Source organism: Calypte anna, chromosome 3 (assembly GCF_003957555.1).
Source record: "Calypte anna isolate BGI_N300 chromosome 3, bCalAnn1_v1.p, whole genome shotgun sequence".
Lineage (NCBI taxonomy): Eukaryota > Metazoa > Chordata > Aves > Apodiformes > Trochilidae > Calypte > Calypte anna.
The window spans coordinates 1,982,630-1,996,593 of NC_044246.1; the positions used below are offsets into that span (position 1 = coordinate 1,982,630).

At 40.0% G+C, this 13,964-nt stretch overlaps 1 protein-coding gene across 5 annotated transcripts in view; it reads left to right on the plus strand.

Annotated features, from left to right (window-relative positions):
• AFDN (afadin, adherens junction formation factor) overlaps positions 1 to 13,964 on the plus strand; it is a 117,603-nt gene that overhangs the window by 61,275 nt on the left and 42,364 nt on the right. For 3 of the 5 annotated variants that reach the window (XM_030446594.1, XM_030446596.1, XM_030446595.1), the window contains exons 15-22: positions 3,841 to 3,861; positions 4,625 to 4,770; positions 5,765 to 5,859; positions 6,163 to 6,428; positions 6,807 to 6,950; positions 8,751 to 8,949; positions 10,158 to 10,261; positions 12,680 to 12,766. In XM_030446594.1, the coding sequence (XP_030302454.1) occupies positions 3,841 to 3,861; positions 4,625 to 4,770; positions 5,765 to 5,859; positions 6,163 to 6,428; positions 6,807 to 6,950; positions 8,751 to 8,949; positions 10,158 to 10,261; positions 12,680 to 12,766 (1,062 nt within the window). The remainder of the gene's footprint in view (positions 1 to 3,840; positions 3,862 to 4,624; positions 4,771 to 5,764; positions 5,860 to 6,162; positions 6,429 to 6,806; positions 6,951 to 8,750; positions 8,950 to 10,157; positions 10,262 to 12,679; positions 12,767 to 13,964) is intronic. The other 2 variants (XM_030446597.1, XM_030446598.1) reach the window with 1 other exon arrangement.

The following is a 13,964-nucleotide window of genomic DNA, read 5'->3' on the forward strand; positions in this document are numbered from 1 at the left end:
AGTGTTGAACCAACTCGTGTTAAGGGGCAGAAGAATTTCCTGCGTTCTCCATCAGAGTGGGGAGGGACAGGACAAGGGGTAATGGTTTTAAACTCAAAGAGGGGAGCTTAAGGTTAAAAACATTCTTCACCATGAGGGTAGTTAAGGTATTGGAAGAGTTTGCCCAGGGAGGTTGTGGCTGCCCCATCCCTGGCAGTGTCTCAGCCCAGGTTGGATGGGGCTTGGAGCACCCTGGGCTGTGGGAGGTGTCCCTGCCCATGGGGTTGGGTCTTGATGATCTTTAAGGTCCCTTCAACCCAAACCATTCTGTCATTCTATGAGAAGGCTTTGATTTTGTGTCAATGATTAATGTGGTGGTAAAATGCTCCCCTGAGCAAAATGGGAGGCTAGGGAGGGGCTATTGCTCTGAAGAAGCTCTGAGGAGAAGTTTTTCTTCTGTCCCCTAGAAGGTAAGATCTTTGCAATCATTCCTTGCTCGTGTGAGACAAGCTGGAGGTGCTTATTAAAGAATATCATACAGCCAGCAGTTGTTTGCACTGCTTGGGGCTTGAACATACAAAGAAACATGACTTTTGAGTTTTAATCCCCTTACTTTTATAACTTCTGTAAGTGCAAAAATGGTAATGCACCTGGGATTTAGAACAAAGCTGAGACAATTGCTTTTTAATGGGAAATACAAGTCCTCAAGTATTCCAGTATTATGTATGTAGACTGATGGCATTGGTATTAAATGCAAGACTTCTAAAGAAGCACAGAGGGAGATCTGTTTTGTGTAGGAATGCAGAATAAGGTGCAATGGGTTGCCTGTGAAATGGAATGGAATGCACTGTGTGAAATGGAATGGTCATTTCCTAAGAAGAGAGTGCTAGTTCAGGTACCTCTACTAATAATTATTATGGTAACTTCTTTGCCTGCAGGTTCTTCTCAGAGGAGAAATTGGAATGTATTTCTGTATTTACCAAAACACATACATTTGTTCCAAAAAGTACTGCTGTAACAGCCTGGGTACAGCAGGGACCCTGCTGTGCCAGGCACTGTGCAAGCATAACAAAGACATCAATCCTGCTTTAGAGAATTTATGATCCAAGTGTTTCACAAGAGGTTGATTGAGGGGAAAAGAGACAAATCAACAGCAAGAGAGGGACATGAAGGTCACAACAAACCAAAACTGCTCAGCATTTGTTGAGGTTTTGCCAAGGTTTAGTGGAGTTTTCAGTAGGGAGAGTGTTATATTTAGTTCTGTTAGCAGTTACAACAGACTCCCACCTTCCACAAGAAGAAAAATGGGAGAAAATGACAGTGTTGAAGGCACTTGGCAGTCAGAAAGCAAAGGGAATCCTTTTGTGTAAGTTCTGAGAGCTTGAAAGTTGGGTTGAGTATGAAGAGAAGAGTTAGGTGTACCTTGCTTGGAGTCTTGATGGATACTTGATAAACTTCAGTTGTTACCAGAAGTTTAATATTCAGGCTCTGCAGTCAAAAAAAATAAAAATCAAGCTGTGGAAGAGTGATTTTATTCAAGTCAGTGGGGAGAATGTGGCAGTAGTGAATGTGCTTAAGAGCCTGAGCATAAGCAGCTTGGTTGGGAGAATGGAAAAAACCCAACAGTTCAAGGGTAGGCTCCAGATATAATCTGGAAGGCACAGGGCTGAATCAGAGGAAGTGACTCTTTGTAAAACCCATATAAACTGGTACCAATGACCCCCAAAAGCTTTGGGGTGAAAGGGATTGGTGCAGTGGGAAAGCAAAGTTAAAGCTCAGCATTGTATGTTCAGCTAGAACAGAGCTGTGTGGCTGGCAGGAGGTACTGGAGAGACAGCCTCAAACACCAGTTTTCACAAAAGAAAAGATATAACAGCTATAAAATAGATTATCTGTGAAAATACTCATTTACAGCACTGGGGAGGGCTTTCCAAATCAAGTTGAGCCTTGTGGTTGTTGCAAGCTAAGTGTGTTTTTATATTTCTTGCTAATGGTGTGAAAATGTTGCAGGCAGATGTTGGGAATGTCTGGTTTTTTGAAAGGCCATTTCTGGAGCCTTGCCATCTCTGTAGCTGCAATCTGATCCTCAGCCCAAAGTTTAGGGTAAATGCCAACAAGGAAGCAGTGGCTGTGTTTGGGATTTGGGAGAGATTTTTATCTCCTTGCAAAAAATAAACTGAAGAGTGTTGGAGATCAGAAGAAATGTTTCAGCTGAAGAAGCTGAAGGAAAGGGGGGGAATTACAACTGTGATGAAAGAGGAAAACTTCAGTCAATTTGAAGGCTGATTTGAAGGGGTGGAGACAAAGCAATGCTTTGGTTTTAAAGATAGACCAGGAAAATGGCTTTAGTTTGGACCTGGTTTAATGCAGTGTAAGCAGCACGAGCTAAGCTAAGTCAAATTCCTTCCTCTAGGTTGTAGGGTGAGAGTTTATAGTGATGGGTGCCACTGTGAAATTGCCATGGGACAATCAGCTCTATCACAACAGGTTGGGGGTTTTTATATCTTGACTGAAAAGCACATTAGATCCCCTCACTTAGAGGGATCTGAGGATGTGAAAGACAAAGACAGATGGGAGACAAGGGGAGAGGCACCCAAAATGGGAGTAGAGGGAATGTGCATGTGCTCTTGTGCCCTTCTGGGGGTAAGATAACTTGTTTAGGTCCTGATTTTGCCTGTTCAGATCATGAGACTTGATAGCTTTCAGGAGGTACTCGAGGAGTACTTGCTAACAAATAATAAAGTCTGTGACTCTGTCATCTTTGCATTAATGTAAGTATTATAGAAGATTTCATATGGAATAGGGATAAAACTGGAGACACCTCTGAGGAAGGCTCTGTTCTTCAATGAAAATCTAGGAGTAGAAAATGAATTCATATAAAAAGCCATTTTTTTTTTTGTCCCAATTATTTATTTTCAGCTAATTCTGTGGCATTTCTGATCCTGTACACATTTTAATATATGTACAAGTGTCTCCTTTCATTCTGTGCCAGCACATTTCCAGTCAGTTCAGAGTGCCTTGGTTGGAAGAAGGGAAGCAACAAAACAGCAGTGACAGTTTGGGTTTTTTGAGGTCCAACTGAAATTAAAGCAGTAGCAGCAAATGACACATCAAACTTTTGGATCTGAGCTCACTGCATTGCAGGTGGGGGAGAGTGATCTGAATAGAAAGCCAAAAGAATAAAGAGCTGAGTTTTCAATAATCAGACAAACATATCTGGTGGGTTTTATTTTGTTTGTTTGTTTGCCCAGCTCAGTGTAGATTTATGTACTGGCATTTAAGAAGCTTAGTGTGGTATTTCATTTGACTTTATTTTGTTTAAAACAGTCTTTTTGTTCTTTAATTGAAAACCCATGTCTTAAATTTGTCCTAGGCATTTTATATTTTTTTTTGTTTTGATTTGTTTGTGTTCTGTTTTTGCTTTCTGGTGGGGATTTTCTGTCCCCCTTTGTGTTTGTTTGTACATTGTCTTCATTGCAGCAGCATGGGCAATGAGCTCCCTGGATCTGTTCCTTGGGCAGATAATTACCCCATCACCCACAACAAAGTTCTGTGGGGTTTCTGTGGTGCACTGAGCATGGAATAACCCAACTAATCTGGGATGTTAACTAATCCAGGGCATTCCTTGGATTCACTTGTGGGCACTTCAGCCGTGGTGCTGTTAGTCCTGTGAAAACAATTCCTTTTTATTTTAAAAGGGGCTCAGTCGCATCGTAGCTACTGATGAATGCATCTGTGTTTTAACTGTAAACATAAGTGTTGTGCCTTCATATTTAGTGTTTTGATTTCTAAAGCTATCATGATTGTTCACAAGTTTCTTTCTTCTATTCTGTTTGATTTCCTTCGTCCGTTTTTCTCCAGGAGGTAGACCAGGTTGATCAGGTAGGACATCCTGCTGGGAACTGATCCTAGCTACGTTGGCTTAGCTCAGTTTCTCATGCTGCTTCCATATCAAAATACAATACTCAAAAAAGCTGGACTTGAACAGTTCATAACACTCATTCAGCAACTGGAACATGCAGTACTAAAATCCTTTTTTGACTTTGCAACTTTTATGGCATTCCATAATTTCTGCTTAACGCACTTCAATGTGGATATGAAATGACCAAACAAGTTCTTTTCTTCCCTTTGTTTTCTTTTCCTTTTTTTTTTTTTTTTTTTTTTTTTTTTTTTACTGTTTTTGTTTGTGGTTCCTATTCTTTGGATTTCATCTGAGGTTGCCTGGCCTGGCATTTGTGGTCGGGAGATGGTGAGATAGATCAGTACTTGATGCTGGATCACCTGGTGTCCAACCAGGCTCGGGGTGGCAGCGGGCAGCACTGAACATCAAAAGTCCCCAGATTACCAGATATTCTGCTAAGCTTTTAGCACTCCATAACTTGATGCTTATGCCATGGCTTTATTGATATGGCTGTTGGAAACTCTACAGAATTTTATCTGTTCAGTCAACACCTGAAAATTGAACACTTACAGCAATGCAATCTTGCGTGTCAACATTCTGCAAATATCTGGTATCTGAGAGGTGTTTGGTGACATGGGGAAAGGTACTGGTCTATCTTTTGGAGCCTTTTTTTTTTTTTAAGTTGCCCTGCTTTCATCAGGAAACTAGTTCTCTATATTATTTCTCCCTTCTTTCTCCTTCCAGAAACAGAAGAACATTGCTGGGGCACTTGCCTTCTGGATGGCAAATGCATCCGAGTTACTGAATTTCATAAAGCAAGACAGAGACCTCAGCAGGATCACTGTGGATGCACAAGATGTTTTGGCACACTTGGTTCAAATGGCATTCAAGTAAGGCTATCAAGCTTCTCTTTCACTTAACATTTTCTGTATTTATGTGGATTTTAGAATAAAGTCCCATTTTTGCCAAATTTGAGGTGTGGCAAAAGTGGCTTCTGTGGATTGCTAAATACCTGAGAGGAGGAGTTTTTAGAGAGGCTGGACTCCATTCTTTGGAGAGATTTTTAGGTTTTATGCATCACTGGGTTTCATGTTAGCTGAATTTTAGGGAAATGTTAGTTAAATTTAGTTTGTGTTGATTGCTTTCTCTTAATTTGAGGTTTTTATGGAGATGTGAGGAAAGGTGAGTGTTCTTAAATATTTATGGGTCTCTAAAGGGCTCTGTTTATATTCCTACTCTGCTCCTTTCATCATTTGGATAAATAGCAATTTGCACAGTGATTTTTAAAACTATTTATTTTTTTATTTGGTTTTTTTCCCCCACAGTTTTTTCTTAAAACTGTACAGACAGCTTTTGGGTTGGGATAAAATCAACCCATGGTTATCCAGCTCAGGCAGTTAAAATGCTGATCAAAATAAAAATTGAAATACCCAATGGGAGAAGGAAATCCCCTGAGAAAAGGGTCCTTGAACAGAGATAACAACATGGAGTCAGCATATTTTATTTACTTTTTTTTTTGGTCAGTTTTAAAACAGAGAAAAGGGAATTTATGTTTGGAAAAAAATATTTTTTGCAAGCTTAGGACCAAAATTTGGGCTGACAGCATCACTGTGTGTAGCATCTGACCTTCACTTCCAGAGGTGCTAGCAGTATTGTACTCAGTGGATGTATTTGTTCCCTGACAAACTAATTATTTTCCAGCATTTTTAGGAAAGGGATGAGAGAAGTGGAGTCTCTGGCCTTCTTACAAAGTATTATTTAGTTCAATGATTTGGTCACACACTGATTTCAGTCATCTTGTAATTTGATAGATCTCATTTCTTTAGAAGTTTTCATAAGGAACACAAACAGGATTTTAAACTATTTTTTCCCCCTATTTTCCAGGTACCTGGTTCATTGTCTGCAATCTGAGCTTAATAACTACATGCCAGCATTCCTGGATGATCCAGAGGAAAATAATCCTCAGAGGCCTAAAATAGGTTAGTCTCCTTGACATTATCTTGTGTCTTTTTCTTAACAGTGATTTATGAGTTGCCCTAACCCTTGGGAATGGTTTGGATCAGCTCTGTGTGGATGATAAGAGAAAGAACAGTAATGACATCCAAATCATCTATATTGGGTTAAAAACTATGGAATAATTTAGTTTGGAGGGGAAGCCCTAGGTGTCACCTAACCTAAATGCCACTGTATTTCTTATTTATGGCCAAGTTGTGAGTTGGGGGTTGTTTTGGGGAGGTTTTGCAGTAGATAAATGGGATTTCCCTGTTGTTTTCTCTCTGCAGATGATGTGCTGCATACCCTGACTGGGGCCATGTCCCTGTTGAGAAGATGTAGGGTGAATGCTGCCCTGACCATCCAGCTCTTCTCCCAGCTCTTCCACTTTATCAACATGTGGCTCTTTAACAGATTAGTGACTGCTCCAGATTCAGGGCTCTGTTCCCATTACTGGGGAGCTATTGTCAGGCAGCAGCTGGGCCACATTGAAGCCTGGGCAGAAAAACAAGGGTTGGAATTGGCTGCTGATTGCCACCTCAGCAGAATAGTGCAGGTGAGTCTGTGTATTTCTGATGAACACTGAGGGAGGAGGATGCAAAACCAGGAAACATCTTTTAAATATGTTTAATATTCAAGTTAGAAGTGAAGTGAATAATGGGTGAATTGAAGCAGCTTGCTGTTCCATGGCTGAGACTGAGCTGTAACTGTGCTGGACAGGGATGAGAAGGGGAGCTGAGAAGCTGTTGCACCTTATTAATGATAGTAGTATTAATTAATCTTGTAGATAAAGGAGATGGATGTAGTGGTTGTTTTGGGGATAAACCAGGAACAAACCTGTCTTCCTTTCATCTAAAGCAAACTCAGAAATAAGGCTTGAGGTTTCATTCTGGTCTGAATTTGTCTTTTTGTTTTTTTTTTCTTCCTGTGCTAGGCAACCACATTGCTTACCATGGACAAATACTCACATGCAGATGTTCCAAATATTAACAGTACTTGTTTCAAGCTGAATTCTCTGCAGCTCCAAGCTTTGTTGCAGAACTATCACTGTGCTCCTGATGAACCCCTCATCCCCACCGTAAGTCTCTTCTGCCATTCTGCTGTTTACCAGAGCTGATATTTGCCATATTACCAGAATAAAACCACTACAAATGGATATCTTAATGTTAACTGGTCTGGAATGGTTACCAGGAGAGTCAGAGTGGGCAATCTGCTCTCCATACAACAAGAAGTTTGGGTGGTATCAGCTTTCCTCTGGCCACCAGCTGTGGTGGGTCAGCGTTTCACTGCCTCTCAGCAGGATGTTGCCAGGAATCTCTTGCACTGAGTTGGGATTTAAGGTAAAACACTGCATGTTGAGATACTCAGAGGTGTCACCACTGCACCTCCCACCATTTGTGGGTGAATTCTAGGAAGGCAATAGAGGAACTGCATGGAGTAGTCCCAAAAACCAGTTCTGTGTTTAACCAGAGGAACAAAGGTTGAACTCTTGACTCTGGAAATGAAATGGAAGAAGCAGAAACACTGAGTTTCTTTTGCATGTGGGATGTAGAAATCCATGAATCTTGAGTCCCTGTCCTTTGATGGACAGATTGCTACATGAATCATGTATTTAGAAGTGTCTATAAATCTATACTTTCAGTTTTCAGAACTGGTGTTTACCATAGGATCATGCACTGCTGCAATGGCACTGAAAGAATTAACATGGAGCTTGGTTATATTTTTGTATAACTGGCTACCAAAACAAAAAGTCTTCTGCTGAAGAACATAGCTTGTATTTTCTGTTTACACAGAGGTAGAATTCCACAGTTTATTGTTGTTGCTCTTTAGGGACCTCCAAAGAAGTCTAGTGCTAGGTTTGAGAGGTGGTCTCTGGGTCAGAGGAGGAATACAGTACAGACAGGTTGTCCTCTTGCACTGAAATGGTATTAAAAAGACTTCTGCACTCAATTCTGACTTCTTGCTGCCAAATCTGAAGTAAATTCAAGGCTTGGGATTAGTTCAAAGGAACACAAGTGTGTTTACTTCTACATACTTCAGTTTGATAAAATTCTTTTAAAATTTAGCACCTTTTATGGCAGCAAAGCCCTGCTCAAAGACCACTTCTAAAGAGTGGCTGGATTTATTTGACTTCCCCCTGGAAATGTGCTGAGCATTCAGATGAGAACATTCAGATTGGTTTTTCTCAGCTCTGGTCTGTGTTGGGCTCCAGTAATAAAGTGTTTGGGTCAAGCTTGCAGCTTCTCAGTTGCTTTTTAGTCAGACAGGGAAGAGATTAAGACCAAACTTTAGGTGGTCTTGGGAACCAAGCTGAAAGGGACTGGAAATGACATCTGAATCTTTGGTAAAGCAAATAATTGTAGTAAAATAATCAAAATATAGTATTTGTAGCAGCTTCAGATAATTGCAGTAATGGTCCTGATGCCAGCCAAAGCTTATTTATGTCTCTGGGGTGAGTTCTCTTCCAGAAGGAATTCTGGTTAACTAGAGGAAAAAAATACTTTTTAAGTATTGATGCTCCCTGCTCATTCAGAGGTAGTGATGGGTCAGACCTGGGGTGAGTTCTTGGTTCTTAGGGCAGAGTGTGCAACTTGGAAAAGACTGAATGCTCAGAGAATTCCTCCTTAGGTCTTTTTTTTGCCTATAGCTATTTTTTTTCCTCCATATAAGAAGTGAATCCTTTCATGCTGACAGTCAGACCAGCCTGAGGCATGATAGGTAAGGTCACAGAAAAGTGGAGGAAGTGCTGGAGGAGAGGGAAGAGCCCATTGTGCATTTTTTCTGAATAAATTGGGATATGCAGAAGAACATAGAAACACTTTTTCCTTGATGAGAATTATCCCTGGATGGTAACAATGTCTTTCTACCTTCTGTCCAGGAACTGATAGAGAATGTAGTGACTGTTGCAGAAAACACAGCTGATGAACTGGCTCGCAGTGATGGCCGGGAGGTCCAGCTGGAAGAAGATCCTGACTTACAGCTGCCTTTTCTTCTACCAGAAGATGGTTATTCCTGTGATGTGGTCAGAAATGTGCCAAGTGGTTTACAAGAATTTTTAGACCCACTCTGTCAGAGAGGTTAGTTCTTCTGTCACTCCATGGGGAACTTGTTTTGATGTGGTGAGCACAGAATGTGAAATATTGGGAGTTAAATGTGAAGCACTTTATCTTTGTTTCAGTCTTTTTATGCTGTCTTCTCTAAGTGTTTGATTTTGCAACTCATAAAAAGTAGTCAGGAATTCTTCCTCCTTACCCTTTCTCCCCATCCTTTTCATTCACTTTCAAGGTGAATAAAACCAAGCAGTGCTCAGTGACTAGTGCCTGCTGAAACTTGGTTTTGTCCTTGCTCCAGAGATTTTTGTTTAATTTTTGGTGCTAGGGCAGCAAAAATTTATATAAATGCAGCTTCTGTAGTGCTTCAGAAATTGCAGTCAACTTACTTTTAAAGCTGAGGTGGATTAATTGTCAAGTACTGGGTTTTTTTGGTCATCAGCTGCATCCGTATAGCATAACCAGGAGCTTAAAGAAGTTCCTCTAATGTCCATAAGCATCAGAATGTATGGTTTTGCCATTTGGAATCCCAACAAAATTTGAGAAGTGACCTAAACTTGAGGAGGGTAAAGTGGGAGAAGCTCTCAGAGCATTTATGATGAATAAACAAATTATAATCCTTATCTTGTCCTAGTTAATCCTATTAGAAGCATTTCTGTTACCAAATTTCTTAATAATTTTGATTTAAATGCAGTTGTTTAAAATGTCTCCAGGGGTGTCACAGCAGGTAGGAGAGCACAGGAGGCTGTTGCCAAAGCAGACTTAGTCTGTCCTGCATCAAGTTTTGCAGTTGGTGGTTCCAACTTCATTAACAGAAAAGCTGAATTCATGCATTTAAAAGAAAAATAGCAGGAAACTGAGTGTTCTGGAAGTACAGCGAGTTACAGAGCTGTTGTGGCTACTTTTTTTTTTTTTAAATCTTGTGAAAGATGACTTGGTGTTTCATGTCCCACTTGAGTCTGCTTGGGACAAGCAGTATTTTCAAGCACCTGAGGTTTCTGTGATCTTGTAGGGCTTTTAAATCCACGTTTCCCAGAACCAGCAACTACAGAACCAGGATTTTGTGGATGCCATAAAATTGCAGTGATGGGCATTATGGCATCTGAGATGCAACATCCAAGGTACTAATGAATATAAAAAGATAAATACAGCTATTTGGTATTTCTTTCTGGCAGGATATCTGAATTTTTTAAGCTTTTGAGGAAATAACAACGTTGATGTTACTTTCTCCTTAGGTTTTTGTAGGCTGACACCTCACTCCAGGTCACCAGGCACGTGGACAATATACTTTGAAGGTGCAGACTATGAAAGTCACCTCTCACATGAAAATGCTGAGCTAGTAAGTGTTCATTCAGTCAAGAATTGTCACTTGTCCCTCTCCAGCTTTCCTGGAGGCCCCTTTAGTGTGTACAAGCTGCAAACCAGCTTGGGTTGATGTGAAACAATTGGTGGCTTGATGTGAAACAAGTCACCATCCTGCTTTTAATATGCTACCTAACATCTCCTCCAGGCTGGTTAATCCCTTTGCAGAGGAGAGATAAGGACAGTGGCAGTAAGTCTCTTGTCCAAGGATTTCTTTACATGGCTTGTCAAGAGTTTGCATGGAAACAGAAAGTTTCCATGTTTGTCTTTTAGAGTTCCTCCCACATGAGAAGAAAGGACTTTATTAATTTAAAAAAAATGTCTGTCTCATTACATACCCCTCCCATAAGATAAGGATTTGCCCTTTTCTAATTAAAAAAGCCCATAGCTTGCCAAAGCAGTCTCCCCAACAATTGTGCTAGAATTACAGTAAGTGGCACTTTGGACTATTGCTGGAGATATATGAATATTATTCTGAAAGGTAATGGTATTTTTCATCTGCTTACAGTTCATTCCAGCACTGATTTCCTCCTCAGCAAATTTCTTCCCTATTTAATGTTTCTCTAAACATGGTGGCTTGATGTGAAACAGTTTTTAGAGAAACAGCTTCATGCTGGTAATTAGTATTCCAGTGAAAGCAGGAAGGTCAGTTTGAACCCAGAGTTTACCTGTGTTCCTGAGGCTTTCTGTGAAAAACACACTATTTACTGTTCAGAGGGACTTAAGGATTAATTTTCTTTTTGAGAACCTGACCTCTGTTAGATGACTTTATGCTGGAGGGGCCCACAGACCATGTTTACTTTGCAGAAGGGAGCATCTCCTAAATCTGTGTGACTGATAGAGCCTTATCAGCTGATAAGCCATGCTCTGGGGGCTCAGGAAACAGGCATTTGGCTCAGGAGAATATTGCAGGGACATTCTTGAAATACCATACTTTTCCTCCTCTCTTTGCTCTCAATAAATGCATTTTTTTAGAGCTAGTGGCAACAAAAATCCTCTGAAGTTACACTAGGTACTTGCTGTTCCTAAGAAAAGGTAGAGTTCTGGAAAAGAAATGCAGGAGGAGGAGGAGGAGGAGGATGCTGCTGCTGTTGCTTTCATCCATGAAAATCCTTATCATGTGAGACTGCTCAGATAACCTGATCTGATCACTCACCTCTCAGCTGGAGAGTTCTGCAACTCTTTTATCTTGGTTCCAGTTCCCAGATCACCTCTTGGTGTAACATGGCTGCATAATCTAAACAGTAAGCACATAATTTGGTTTATAGCTGTGACATTTGTGTGGGTTTATGTTATTTTTCTTTTTTTTTTTTCCCACCTCCCTAAACTATTCTCATGTTGGGAATTGCCCAGGCTAGAAAGTCCTCATCACATTTTTACTGAAGAATTTCTTTTCTTCTTAGACCAAGAGAAAAATTCAATATAGAGTAATGGCAAAGTTGTTCCCAGTGGTTTGCCTATTCCAGTCTCTCTGCTTTTTGTTGAATTAGTTTAGGAATGTTTCTACCTAAATTAATGGGAAAAAACTTCTAAATAAAGGAGGAACAGAGTCTGTTCTTCTGCCACCCTTGGCACAGGGGTGCTAAAATACTCTTAAATAAAATACTAAATACTAAAATACTCTTAAAATGCTCTTGCTTAAAAATTTCTCACTTCTTTAGTACTTAAACTTAATAAACAAATATTAACCTTTTTTTTTTTTTTTAGATAAACTTATTTTGCTTGTGTTGTTAATTTGTTAGGGGTCTTTTGGAACTTGCAAGTTTTATTTTGAGTATAAGCTAGGATGTAACCTGCATGCTTCAGCCCAGGAGCTTGAGTTGAGGGAACTGGAAGTGATGCAAAGATAAAAAAACTTACTCAACATGTTTAGGGGCCTGACCTGTATTTGAGTTATGGACTTTTCAGCAGTGAAATTTTGTTTGCAACTTTGAAGGCTTTAACTCTGCCTTTGAAATTAATTGGCCTCTTAATATCTTGGTGGAATTATTTACCTTCTAGATGCAGCACTAAAAATTGAGCTCCCTGTAGATCACCCTCACCTCTGCTGAGTCTAAACTTCAGTTTTCATGGAAATACTCTGTATTTTTATAGACCTGTTACTTTTTAAATTGTGAATCATTAATAATCTCTTTATTGAGCTAGAGAAGGAGAAGGAATGGGTAAACTTGGAAGCTCTGGGTAGTGTTCCTAACAGCTGGAGTAGTTGGTAATGTGAATTAATCAAATTGTACAAATTCTCTTTTAGAATGGAGTAGCAGGCATAGTATTCAGGGTGGGAAATATTCTACTGCATTTATAACCTAGTTTTGATTGTAGATAAACTGCTTTGGACAGTGATTTTCCTGGCAGTGAGTATGAACTCTTGTCTTCTTTCTCCTTCCCTCTTTGCTAGGCTCAGCCTTTGAGGAAAGAACCTGAAATTATCACTGTAACACTAAAGAAACAAAATGGAATGGGCCTGAGCATTGTTGCTGCCAAGGTATGGAAGTCACTTGGTTTTAAGTGGTTTTGAATAAAGCTTTTCTTTTTTTGTTGTTGTTTATCAACCTGCTGTGGAAAATGATAATGGCAAAATGTGTTTGCCTGAAGTTTGTGGTGCAGGTTGTGTTGGTCAGACTTCTTCTGGTAGGGGAATATTTCTGTAAAATTCATAGATGTGAACAATACAGGAGGAAACAATATGGATGGAGTTGCTTTTACATTTACATTTAAACCCCTGCTACAGACCTCCTCACTTCTCAGAGCCAAAAACTGGTAGAACAAGAGAGGAAAGCACTATATCTAAATAACCTGTACAATTATTTTTTAATTTAAGGAATGAAACAACTCAAATATATCCATTAAAGTTGATGTGCTTCCTGCTATGAAGACAACACCTGACCTTTTGCATGGTGTACAGACTGATAACTTCAGTTTTGCTTCTTTACAAAGAACTCCAGTGTATGAGGTGTGATGAAGGAGGGTATTCCTCTTGCCCTAACTTCCCAAAATTATGTCTGTTAGGACTGGATTCTGACATTTAGACTGCACATAACAGCTCCAGCCACCAGATGGAGGACTCTACCACTTGGTTGGGTTTTGCTTCATTACCTGGGTGACAAAGCAGGCAGAAGCTTTGAGTTTTAAGCTTGTTAGAAATGATGCAGTGGTGATACCCAAGAAATCCTTGTTGCAGATGAGTGGTGTGCAGCAGATAGAACAGGGCTTTCCTAAAGTCTCTTCACTGTGTGTGTGAGACTTCAGAATGCTGTGTACAGTCCAACTTAGTGCATGGGCTGAAAAATGGGGTTTTTTTACTGCTGGTCACTTCTCTCACCTAGCTAATTGCTTCTAAACAGCACTATTTTTTTTCTACAACTTTGCTCATTTCCTAAATCTGCTCTCCAGACAGTAATCTTGCATGGTGTCAGCTTGGAAGATTTATTTCTGACACCTGTAAAGCAATTCCAGCTGTCAGGTGGATGTTGCTAACTAATCAGTGACTGAGGAAACTCTACAAAATCTGAAAAATGTAAAAAAAAAAAATGTACCATGATGTTCTGCTCCTGTTTTGGTGGAGTGGGTTAATAATGAGAGCAGCAAATGCTGGATGTCAACTTGTGCCAGGTTTTATGTGTCTCAGGCTTCTGACTGCCACCTGCTTTTCTGTTGGGTGTTTCAGAATCTGCAGTGGAACT